Raw genomic sequence first — 12,531 nt, forward strand, 5'->3', positions numbered from 1 at the left:
CGGTAAATCCCAACACCATAAGAAGAGACACGGACATCGTCATTTATATCCAACTGAATCCTTTTTGAGGTGCATGTATACACTAAGAGCTGTGTTGTGTGTATCTGTTGGTAAACTGAGTTTAATTTTTGTCAATTTTCGGTTTCATAGCAGATGAAAATCAGCCTAGACAAGTCACTGCAGGTATGGGATGATGGAACAGCGAAGGAGGGAGAGCTAAAAACTGAGATGGGGAGGAGTGAGGGAGATTGGGGAGAGTTCGGTTCATCAAAATACTCACGCGTAATTAATAGTCTGGTTCCCAGACCAAAAGATTCTTAATATATGAATCTTAGGTCAGGTAGCCGTCAGTGTCACGTAACCAAAACGGAAGGAATGCCTCCCGTTTCCGAAAATGTCCGAAGTTTGCCGAATGCATTTCGTCGACACTATCGGATTGCGCCTGGTTATTTCCGGTTATAAAAAAAGGTTGTATTTTGATTATTAAATTTTTTTAAATGAGTTCATAATAAATATTCATAGGTTGCATTTAAATCACTTGAAATTCAATGACGACTTTGTGCATCAATTATGCACTCGGATCGCACAACAGGCAACCTTTGCTGCGTCATACTACATGAATTGAAACTGACGACGGTTGCGTATAGGGGTTCATGAATTCCAAAACTCGGTCTCATCTCCATTTCGGCATCGCCTGCTATTTGGGTCCCCAACTTTGAAGATTCCATTCCAACTCAACATTAGTCAATTTTTCTTAAAGAAATATCAAACTGTATGATCTATGAAGTAGGTGTTTTTTTTTCTGAATTTGATCGGAATATTTAAAGCTTTTAATAATTAAGCCTAACCAGAAACCTAAACCAGAAAGTCGAGCTTTGAAAAAAGGGCAACATGTCTTTTTTTAGCCCGTGGCAGCTACTTGCTCTACAATATATAGCTTGCTCTACAATATAGAGGTGCACACCGGTTAATATGCCAGTGGCGGTTCTACGGGGGGGGGGGGGAAGTTTTTTGGGGGGCTAGACAAAAAAAAATGGGGGGGGGGGGGCTGGCACCTAGCCCCCCCCCCCCATTTTTTTTGTCTAGCCCCCCCCCAAAAAAATTCAATAAAAAATTATATTAGTGAAAAAGAAGAAATGCGACGTACATGCGAACGGTCTCCCCCTAAAGAAATAGTCGTGACAAGGGTGCATTTATAGTGTGCCTGATTGTAGATTTTATTGGCGCTCCCCATTGAAAATATGACACGAGCCCCTCTCCCCCCCCCCCCCCCACCCTATCGATTTTCGGAGGCCTAAGTGTCTGGAGAAGATAACCGGTCTACATTCCTCCCTGAAAAACATTCTGGATCCGCCCTGCTAGCCCCCCAAAATATTGGCTCTACAGCCGGAAAACCGCGCCTGTAATATGCCTAAACCCATCCACCGAGCTAATGAATAAAGTTATACCCTCAAAATATTCCATATTAGAGAGTCCTGATAGCCATAAAATGGGGGAATTAAAGAGATATGGCAGTGAACCTCTGTCCCGGACTTAGGGCTTGCAATTCTGAGCATTTGGACGCGATTGGGCTCCAAAGTGGCGCTATTTTGCCACGTTGTGGAGTGATCGTTTTTCAAGATGGCTACCTTTCCAACCTCGTCCCCAGTGCTTACTTTATTTCCAAGCGCGTTTCCAATAGAGCAGGTAGTGGTGGGCGCGTACTGCTCGACACCCTGGGGACGAGGTTGCTACCTTTCCGCTTTTGGAAAAACAGGGGTCGCCTGCTTTGGGTGAGAATTTCTCGAAAAGTAATGGTCAACCCACCGACAAATGAAAATAAAATAAAAGATGACATGTTGATTATCATTTTTCGGTGCAGCTTAAAACATGTGAGAGTCCTGAGTATTTTTTAAGGAATTTTGAAGTATGGGCATTTAACACTGGTGTCTATGGGAATTTTAATACAGAGTTGCATAGGACGTCGGGAATTGTCGCGTCAGGGAGCCAGACTAGCTTAATTAACAAACGCCCTGTGCAAACTTAAGAGGGCGCTCTATGCCTAAGTGTGTAGCGTAATGGTACTGCATGCGAGTCAACACGTCCCGAGGCGTCATGCCGACAGACAAAGCAAACACGTAAGTGTATGTTGTTTTGTCCATATTTGTAAAATATAATGTAAAATATCAGCCCTTTGAATTAAGCCTCTCATATTTCAGGAGACACGCAGTTTTGTAAACTTCTTTTATTGTAAGGTGAGGGCGGCCGACTGTAAATGAAGACTTAATTTCTGAAACGCGATATACGCCATTTTGTTCCCTTAAGTTTTAGAATCCTGCTCTCTCCTGGCTGCCCAAATGCAAGTTTGACGGCTGTTCTATGCTTAAACACGACTTAAGAATCCAAATACATGTAAGCAAAAAATGAAGTTTAGAAACAGCTGTTACACTGTTTTAATTCTTTAAAGTTTTATACATTTTCAGCTTTTTCAAGTGGATAGGCCTATGTCGCGTTCGTTTGAAATAAATGTAAACTCTTCAAATGCAGGCTTCAGTATGCACCCGAATCGGTTGTTTTACGGCTACAGATTTGGCTTTTATTGAAATATATATTTGATTGATATACTTAGTCATAGTCACAGACAAAAACCCGTTTCGAAAAAAACAGATGGAGTGGAACAAGATATCGCCTTTGATGAAAACATTTGCTTGGTGTTGGGATAATTTGCGTTGTCGGATTATACCTCATCCCGCCCCAGCCACTGTAATCTTACTACATTGTGCATGTCGAAGTAATAACTGGATAATTTGATTTTAAAATTCAACATGGTCAAGGTAATAAACACAAGAAAAAATATTTACAAAGCAATGTCTTAAGTTTTGATTCATTTACTATAGAATACACAAACACCATGCAAATCGTCACATTAACATAATCGTAACATAACATAACACAATCGTAACATAACATAAATTGTACACACGCGAAAAGAATAGCAAAATTCAGGGATTCAAATTTATTTGAAGTATGACGACCGTAAAGTTAACATGGTTTTCCAAATCACTGAGAAGTGCCTAAATATGACTTATTGCTGTTCAGGCTGAAACAAATAATAAAAACGTAAACGTAGGAATAAAGAACAATAAATTAAGTAACACCGTACTTTTGTATAACACTTTTTTTTCTCAGCTAAAAAAAAAACCACTTTCAAGAAAATTAGTTACAATGAGAAACAACATAGCTGTGGTATGGGAGAGTATCAATTTTTCCGAAAATGACAACCAATAAAGTTGAACCCGTGTGGTATGAGAACATAATCTAACAAACAGGATTAATATCATGTCCAACCATAGAAAATCGCTCTACCATAGTTTAGAAATTCATAATTTTCAGTTGATTAATGCCACTAAACTGTTCCTGTGAGGTTTGGCCCACTAAGACTATACATTTTTAGAAAAACAGTCTCTTCGAGTTTCTCTGATGTTTGCGAACTGGAAGTGAGAGGCAACCTAAGCACTCATGAGGTCACATGGTCGGGTCACGTCCAGGACTCGGACCGAATGTTCGATCGCATACAGTGCCATCTCGTCCAAGTCTAAACCCAAGCTGCTCCGAATGGCCGACACAACCACGGAGTCGCCCTGGGAGGAGTTCGGCACCGTTCGGGAGTCATCGGCCCATCTCGGCCCGTAGTGGTGGCCGGGTTCGCTTCTGGACACCGAGTAGCACGAGTAGTCCACGCGGCGATCACGGAAACTGCCGAACGTCTGGGCGGCATGGTAGGGATGATACCGGTGACTAGAGGCTGCAACGTACTCCGACTTGATCCTGATCTTGGCTGGCTGCGGGTAAGGAGCGGTACGGGGAAGAGCGCCCTCCGTCGACAAGGAGTGATACGGTGGATAGATGCCACTCCCCATCCAAGTAGACAGAGCCTTGGGCTTGATGTCTCGCTGATGTTCCTGATGGAAATGTCCTGTTGATGTATGAAAACTCTGTCGGCTTTCCGAGCTTGGCCAAGCGTCATCGCCGTACAAAGACAGGTCAATTTCCCCGTCTGGGTTGTACAGGCCACTCATGGGGAGATTCCACTCGTTAGTCGGAAGACTAGCGGTGGAGACGGTTGGCTGGGGCTTGGACGATAGCTGATGACCTTGCGAGCTCTCAGGCTGGTTGACGGGGACTCCGGCGCGACCTACAAGAAAATCTCGATTGATGCTGTGTAGAGGGGTGGGCTGGGCTGTCAAAGGAGTGGTTGGGTTGCTGCTGGTGTGTGCTGCTGTGGTGGCCACGTTTTGGGTAGTAGGCGGCGAAGATGACTTGTGGAGGTTCCGTGTTGCTGTCTTAGTGTCCGGCGGATTTGACGCGCTGACTTCGGAGGAAGAACGCCCGGTGCCGGTGCTTGCACCCGCGGACTGATGAAAGGAGTGGCGTGACTTGAGCATCACGCAGTGGGGACAGTCAGGGTTCAGAGCCCAGTAGTTGTCCTTGCCGTTGGGTTGGGCCTTGTTCTTGAGCACCTTGACGAAGCAGGAACAAGTGGATAAGTTGTGGCGGACGCTGTTCTTCCAGCCGGAGTAGGCGCCCCGGAAACAGTCGTGGGACGCCGACATGTGGCTCTGGATCTCTTTCAGGGTCAGCTTACCAGTTTCTGATTCCTGAAATGAGAAGGGGAAAAATGGAAATTATAAGGTTTAACGTTTAGATCATGGAGAGGATACACAGATGATTATGTTGACTTCTTTCTCCTTTCCTTTAAATTCAAACATCTTTATTAATGAGTGCCAGTCATGGAAATGTCTACTTCCTAAAGAGTGGCCATCGATCAGTTTGGAGTGAAATTTGATGCTTGTCATTTTTTTTTCTAGATTATGACAACCAATTAATTGTGCAGGCCGGTTGAGCTGCTCTTGAATTAGATTTTCTGCAGTCGGGGTGGGGAAAGAGGCGTCGGAACCAGGGGTAGTGCCTTCCTTTGTGAAGCAAAGGTAATATGTTTTTTAGTGTAGGCCTATACCGTACCGGACGAACAATTATTTTCGTCATTATTTTGGTTGCAATGATAATAGAGGGCGCTCTCTCCAGGTTACCAGTCTGTAGCATATGTAGCATTGCTACAGGATTTGTGGTGGGAGTCCCCATGTCTCAAAAGCTGCTCCATGTGTATCTATGGGAGCATGGTGGGGCCCAACGGGTTGTAGCTCCATAGAAAAGCGCATACATTTGTATATGTAAACAAAGTGTGAAGTCATCAGTACCGACTGAGGCTTATTATAAGTATCAAGACAACTCGGCCGTTTCCCTGGCATCCATTCGAGCGGGGGTGGGGGGGGGGGGGGGGGGGGGGGGGTGGGGGGGGGTGGTTGTGACATTTGTATCTCCGGGCTTTAGAGATCGCGATTTTGAAGACTCCCCCCCCCCCTTAAAAAAATGTCCTACTTTTAAAGTCCGTTATAGAACGTCTTATTGCGTCAAATTCATTTCAAATTGACATTTCTCTTGATTCTTCAAGTCCCAGAACGCCGTGCCTTAAAAATCAAAATAACGATATAACAAACTTACCTTGATTGCCATTGTGATGAGTTCAGCGAAGGTGTGTGGGAGTTTGACTCTCCGGCGGTAGTTGGGCCGGCGAGACTTGGTCTTGACCGGTGCGGTGGACCGCAGGGTGTCGCAGTCATTAGGCGGTGAAGACCGTGCCATCTCCCCGTCAGGATTCCACTGAGATCCCGCTGGTAATTCTTGTTGCTCGTGGGACAGGTAAAACGCAAAGAACCCAGGAAACTCAGAGATATGACCACAGGGAGAACTATTCAAGAACTTTGTCAAAACTACGGTGAGGAAAAAATACTGTCACGTCATTCATCAAGGGAGTGCAGCCAAGGAATGACAGATTGTGGCGAGACGCGCAGCAAGATTAGCCTCATCAACCACTTCAGTGGACAGGAACAAAAATACGGCGAACTTCACAGCGGTAGCCAGACAATGGCGGGACGGCCGATCACAGGGCGCCGCGTCCACTGAAGTCATTCATACCGTCCGCTGCCTGTTGTCATCCCGCGGCGAGTTCTAAGAAAGCCTGGTGCGCCACATTTGATCTTCGGAATCGGGCCGTCTTTTATGGGCCCGGCGGTGGTGTGTGAAGTACAGGAAGTTTGTCAACGGTGGGTTTTAAGATCTTGGAAATTCGAGAGTTTAATTAGGCATTTAGGGAGCCGCTGATGAGCAATAAACGGATGACGACATGGCCAGGACTGTTTTTATTTTTTAAATGTTCCATGTTCCAAAACGTCTACTGTATTACCCAAGCCAGCAAGTAAGTCAATAGCCAGACCATCAAACTAACCAACAAACCACCAAAAGAGCAATTACTAAGAAGACACGAATGATCAAGCACCAAAATGTGAATAAATCGGCACATTTTTCAAAATCTGTCAGTGCTTCAAAACCTCTGTAATTGACAAAATATCTGTTCTTATTGCACTTATTTGTGATTAACAAATAAAACAGGAATACATCTTCGGTTCTTACGATGTGGAAACTACTTTCGAGTTGCCACCAATTGATCTTAACCCTAAACGGTGCAGGTACCTCAGAGGTTTTTAAAAATGTTTAATTAAGAATCAATGAATTCTCAAAAGATTTATTCTTGCCAATCCAAGCCATATGAGGAATACCGCCCTCTAGCTTCGCCTTATAATCTCTACAAATTGCCATCTCCTGCTTGCAGCAATGCAGACTTTTCAACAAACCATGACAAATATGAATGTTTAACGAACAATTACAAATTGAATGCATGCAGGCCTAACAGATATCCAGATTATAACCGAGGCATGCTATGATTGGTTTGTGACAAGTTTGCATATGCAGATAAAAAGTGACATCAAAATAATCTACGCTACTAGAAATGGTTTAAATAACTATCAAAACTCATCATGGAGACTAGGGGTTTGCCCCAGAATATCTTGCCAGCCGTATTTATTATTTTTTTCTTATCTTATATTAATTTTTTTATTCAGATGAAATCAATGACAGAAACTGACACGACTACATGAGGCTTTAAAAAAAAGCTTTGAGTTTGTCTGGGATACCACAAAAACCTAAATACATAGGCATATTTCAATTTGGTTCCCATAATGTGAGCACCGTCCATATCAGAATTTTAAATTGTATCAATTGAAATTAAAACATAATAATAATAATAATAATAATAATTTGGGAGGCTAATCATCCTTACTCGCAGCTGGTATGCTGGATTGCGAAGTGGCTACAACGTGGTCGGGCCGCTGGCACGTAAAGGCGCCTATGGCTGCCGGCCACATCGACCCATATATGACCACGGAGCACAGCCTGAGATCGAAAGTGTTTGATTTTTCCGGAGGGAGGAAAACCGGAGGGCCCGGAGAAAAACCCTTGTGGCACAGGAGAGAACCAACGCACAACTATACTCACATGTCAGGACTCCCATGTCGTGGCCAGGATTCGAACCGTGGTCACCTTGGTGAGAGGCGAGCGCTTTACGAGCAAGCCACCCAATGTACTTATGTTTGTGAGATTTAAATTAATTTTGATACCAAACAAGATCCAAGCTCTCCAAAATTTGAGACGCTCGGATATAGGTGCTATAAAATTAGGGTCCAAAGTGTGACGTTTTCCTGTCCCCATAGTAAATTGTTATTCAAATATCACTAAGAATGTCTATGATTTTCTATTTACATGTACTGGGTAGGTAGTTTGCCATTCATAATCTTTCCTGGAGGACGAACACATTGAGGAGATGCTTCAAAAAATTATACGGCCATAGATATCTGATGTTTATAGGGACAGGAAATTTTAATTCATAGAATGACCCATTTAAAAACACAGTAAGCCCCCCCCCAAAAATAGTCGGTCTCTGGTCAGCGCGCGCTTCGATTTTAACCATGCGCGTCAACCTTTTTTTTTCTTAAAATTGTCCGCGGTAGCTACAACAGCGCCCTCTATTGCCGCACCTCCTCAAATTTTTGCACCAAGGAATGGGGAAATTGCACCAAGGCAAATCATGGAGGGCCCAAAGGCAAATTATGGAGGACACCAATGTATATGAGGACACAAAAAAAGCAAAAAAAGTACCCACCTTGTCTGTACAGTCCAAGCTTTAAAAAAAAAAAAAAGCCAAAAAAACCCCCCCAAAAAACCGTGTCGCCGCATCAATTCTGGAACTTTGGTCTGACCAGAGACCGACTACTTTTTTTTTGTGGCCTAAGTGTGACTTTTTATTTTTGTTCTGGAAAGGACACTTTTTAAAATTTGAGTTGTCATCATCTCCTCTGCATCTTTCTTTCCATCTTCTTTTGTTTCTTCTCATCTACTTCGGGGGCGGGGGCAAAGAACCAGGGCGCTAGGAGGGTGGTCCAGAGCAGGTAGAAGCCCCTGCCTGGGACGATCAACCAGAGAAGCCAGATGGGATGCCAGAGAATGCTTATAACCTGGATGACAGCTGTCACTAAGAGGACATCCTTCACGTGTCTGTTGAGGGTCAGTTAGAGAGATGAATGTCTCAAAGGTTATTCAGAATCAAAGCCGGCAAACAGAACATTTCACCGAGTAGGTCGGATATTCCCCAGGTTTGCAGCATTGCTAATGTTGCTGGCATCGTGACTTTGGGAGTGATCCCTGGCTACATGGCATATACGGGTTTATGGCTTCTGACTAGCGCACCTTGAACAAAGACATTGACAAACTGGAGAACCGCCAACACAGGGCTGGATAGCTCAGTTGGTTGAGCACCGGAACGGCAATCCGGAGGTTGCAGGTTCAAACCCACTCCAGTCAATTTCTTTCTAGGGGTGTGCATTTACGGGTAGAACGGGAATTGGGTATCCGATTGAAAAAAATACACGATTACCTGGGTACCTGTTAAAGAAACCCTACCCCAAAATAAATCTCGGAGGTTGCTGTTCACATTGTTCATGAAGGTTGGCACGATAACACTCCCACATCCGTGAGTCAATACAGCAAAATACAAGTGTGTTCAGTGAGCTCTTTATCTTTACGGTTTAAATTGCATTTTTGCAAGTGTCATAAACGTGAAACTGTTTTGTTTTTCCATGTAGCCTCGTTTTCATTTTGAAAATTCACCATAAATGATGTTCAAAACTCTGATGAACTCTAGAATTGGAGAAAAAAATGCACTCCAGCTTGAAAATCTCAAGAATCAAAAAAGTACAGTTTCAGATGTTGGATACAAAAAAGTAAAAAGTAGAGTCTGTCCCGAGCCAATATGGCCAATCAGGCCGGCGTTTATCTCCGGCTTCAATGGCATGAAACAACTGAGAATATTTCTATTCCCCTGGATGGGATGCCAGTCCATCGCAGATTACTCCCCTGCTAATGCCGGTAACCATTTCTATACTCCTGGGTGGAGAGAGGCAAGTGGGGACGAGGTGGCTTGCCCAAGGACACAACATATGGCCAGCAGCTGGATTTGAACCCCTGACCCTCTGATCATGAGTCATGAACCCTAACCACTAGGCCACACTCCCCCTCAAAGAGATAAAAAAAAACCCAGAATGATATTCGCTGGAAGTCCACGGAATCAGGCAGGGACTGAAAACCTAATGCACATGTCAACTCCGTACTAGTTGAACCATCAGTCACAGAGGTGGCTGGTCAGTCCAACAGCAATGCACAAGTTAGGTCTATGGATATGGCTTGTGAAAACACAGGCGACTTGGGAAGTGGCTTTCATAGACACACTTTTTACAGCCAACCTTAGCCAAGTAAATTTTGTAATGCAGATACGGTCTTAGATTTATAGTCACTTTTGGAGGGGGGGGGTGGGATGAGAAAAGACGGTTGTCTTACTCAGCCAACCCTTGCTCCATGTTGAGATCCACACCACCGTCCAACAGCGCCCCCGTGGGTGAATACTTGGCTCGGGCCATGAAGGACATGAACTGGTAGCAGCCAATGTACACAGCCGATGCGAAGATCAGGAAAAACTGGACAGGAAATAGAGAAAGGTTAAAGCAAGGCTGATGAGAGATGGAAATGCAAGCGTATGGTAGAGTACATTTTGTTATGTCAAACACTGCAACAAAATAACCTACAGTGCAAAGTGTAGCAAAATTGAATATATATATTTATGATGCATTCCCTGTGCTACAGTGAAATCTCATTAAGTCAAACCTCAAAAGAACCGGTTCAAAATTTGACTTAAGCAGAGTTTTGAGTTAAGCAGGGTTGTATATCATTGTTTTACTACTGAAGGGAATGGATTCTTTGTTTGACTTAACAGTTGTTTTTGAGTTATCAGAGTTTGACTTATCAAGATTTCACTGTATTTTCAAGTTTCATTCCAGAATATAGATTCCTTTTCTAAATTGCTATTTTTCTAGCAATACAAAAGGTGTTCACTTTTGAATTACACATCGACCGTTGACAAATTTATTTACAGAAAAAAAAAGAAATTTACTGAAGAGCACAAAGATGACATCTTATGTTGTTGTCATATGCCAGTCTGACAGACAATGACGGCAAACTGTTGCCCACACTGCTGCTGTGTTAAATTTTTCATCCAGTTTTGGACAGAATATAAACATGCACATTGAATGGTCTTTTTGTATGTACATGTATGTTTGTATGTTTGTTTGTTTATTCCGTACCCAGTGTAGCCACGTGAATGACTCCAACCACCACAGTAGTCGGACGACGATATAAGCAGCGCTGGCACCAAACATGATGTTGCGATAGAAGACGAGCGTCTTCTTATTCTCCTCCACAATCTGCTTCTGGCCTTTGGTGGCTACCTTACCCTTTGGCTGGGTAGGAAAACAAGAGAAAAATCATTGATAACGTGGGGAAAAACAAGACAAGTGAAATATGATGGTTAATAAACAGCTGTAAGCACTAATTTTCAGGTCATTGTACGCAGTGGCTTTCTTTATTGTTACAGCAGTCACCCTGTATGGTTCCCTGACCTGACAATGCTCAGCACCAGGATCTTTGGCTCTTAGAGAACCGGACTATTAACTGAATGGTTCTTGGACTTTATAATTATATCCCTTTTAAAAAAATCATCCAAAGCCACGGTTCACTTAAAAAATGAAATCTACTTCAATAAAAAGTATGATTTGATTGAAAACATAAAAGTAAAGAAAAATAGATCTATTATTTAAAACTTCAAAAAAAGGAAAAAAATCTCGGTGCGGATTCGATCCCTGGACCTTAGCTTCTGTGTGTTTGTCCAAACGTTTAACCGATTGAGCTATCAAAGCACTCTGATTGGAATTAGGGCATTTTTAAATATGATATAGATTCGCAATGGACTATTTTTTTGCAATAGGGGGCCTATGCCCGGATGACACTGGATAATTAGAATTAGAACTTAGAATTTGAAAATAGCGCTACATGCCGGTTGCCGTAATGGTAGCCAAATTATTAAATGTCAATTTGTCATGATTGTCCAAGTTACATTTAAGATATTAGTCTTATTACGATAAATATATTCACAGGAAACTTCCAGGCAAACCAAGTGAATAGATGTTGATTATGTTTGACCTTGCGTATACATCATTATATTATTATAAATATTAGAAATTACTTTTTAAATGACTCCCTGAAATTATTCACGAAATAAATGCAACATTTCCGAAGGCGAATACGACCTAAATACATTTGATAGAACTCACCGCCATGCTGAGGATTTCCTTTACCGTCGTTACGTCACTAGATAAACTTGGATGTGTTTCTCATGCAGCCAACGTCAGCAGTCATTAATATAAAAATTTCTAATAGAATTTGAGAAAATAAAACACTTGTTTACTAGTACTACCGTACGGAGGCACCGGTACGTGATCAATCGGCTCTTAATCCGATATGCGCCCTCTATCGTCACTTAACAGCTCGCAGGTCTTTATTATTGGGACGGATGGGCGGGGCAATTTTGATTTCTTTTTTTAAAATAAAGATGAAGGAAAAAGAGTGGATGGACGGGAGAGCTAGAGGCAAGTGTGGCTGAGATTTGAAGTACAAAATAATTGTTTAGGTTTTTTTTGGGGGGGGGGGGGTTGGGGGAGGGGAAGTGAGGGTGGGGCGGCAAGAGAGGGGTCGACTTAAAGTGGTGAACTCCTAGGCTTTTTGGAGGGGGGGGGGGGTGGAGATCAGCTGACATAATGATGGTTTTTAAGTTTTTTGGGGGGGGTGAGGGGTGGGTGGGGGGTCGGGGGTTGATTGGGAGGGGGTCGACTGAGTGTTGAACTCCAGGGCTTCGTGGGGGTGGGGGCCCGGGGCGGACATCGGCTGAGATACCTACATCAAAACAAATGAAGATTGTGTAATAGTTTTTTCCAGAAAGACTTTTTTCACGGGGGAGGGGGGGGGGGGTGTTATTTCACATTGCAGCTACAAAGTACAAACCCTATATCCACCCCATGCTGTCCCACACATTTATGTGTCCTGCTTTTGGTTATGACCATTGCTGTATGTGCATAGGTCACAATCGGTGCATAAAATCGCATGCACATCGATCAAAATAAAATAACTCAGAAAATAATTTCAACAAACTCGAGA

At 43.1% G+C, this 12,531-nt stretch overlaps 2 protein-coding genes across 3 annotated transcripts; both read right to left on the bottom strand.

Annotated features, from left to right (window-relative positions):
• Positions 1-2,851: 2,851 nt before the first annotated feature.
• LOC119744897 (forkhead box protein I2-like) lies at positions 2,852-7,261 on the bottom strand. Its single transcript, XM_038221092.1, has 2 exons — positions 5,542-7,261; positions 2,852-4,637 (listed from the first exon to the last, which is right to left on the bottom strand). The coding sequence occupies exons 1-2, from the start codon at positions 5,680-5,682 to the stop codon at positions 3,489-3,491; spliced, it is 1,290 nt and encodes a 429-aa protein (XP_038077020.1). The 5' UTR covers positions 5,683-7,261; the 3' UTR covers positions 2,852-3,488.
• A 245-nt stretch (positions 7,262-7,506) lies between these two features.
• Positions 7,507-11,787, bottom strand: LOC119744904 (transmembrane protein 208-like). 2 transcript variants are annotated; one of them, XR_005273603.1, is made up of 5 exons: positions 11,652-11,787; positions 10,626-10,781; positions 9,826-9,962; positions 8,226-8,487; positions 7,507-7,849 (listed from the first exon to the last, which is right to left on the bottom strand). XR_005273603.1 is itself a non-coding variant. In XM_038221108.1 (4 exons), exons 1-4 carry the CDS (start codon positions 11,655-11,657, stop codon positions 8,280-8,282), a joined length of 507 nt encoding a protein of 168 aa, XP_038077036.1. In that variant the 5' UTR covers positions 11,658-11,787; the 3' UTR covers positions 8,205-8,279. The 2 variants fall into 2 exon arrangements, 1 of the variants encoding a protein (XP_038077036.1); XM_038221108.1 differs by lacking the exon at positions 7,507-7,849 and having other exon boundaries at positions 8,205-8,487.
• Between the last annotated feature and the right edge of the window lie 744 nt (positions 11,788-12,531).

This window comes from Patiria miniata, unplaced genomic scaffold (assembly GCF_015706575.1).
Source record: "Patiria miniata isolate m_02_andy unplaced genomic scaffold, ASM1570657v1 HiC_scaffold_12, whole genome shotgun sequence".
Classification (NCBI taxonomy): Eukaryota; Metazoa; Echinodermata; class Asteroidea; order Valvatida; family Asterinidae; genus Patiria; species Patiria miniata.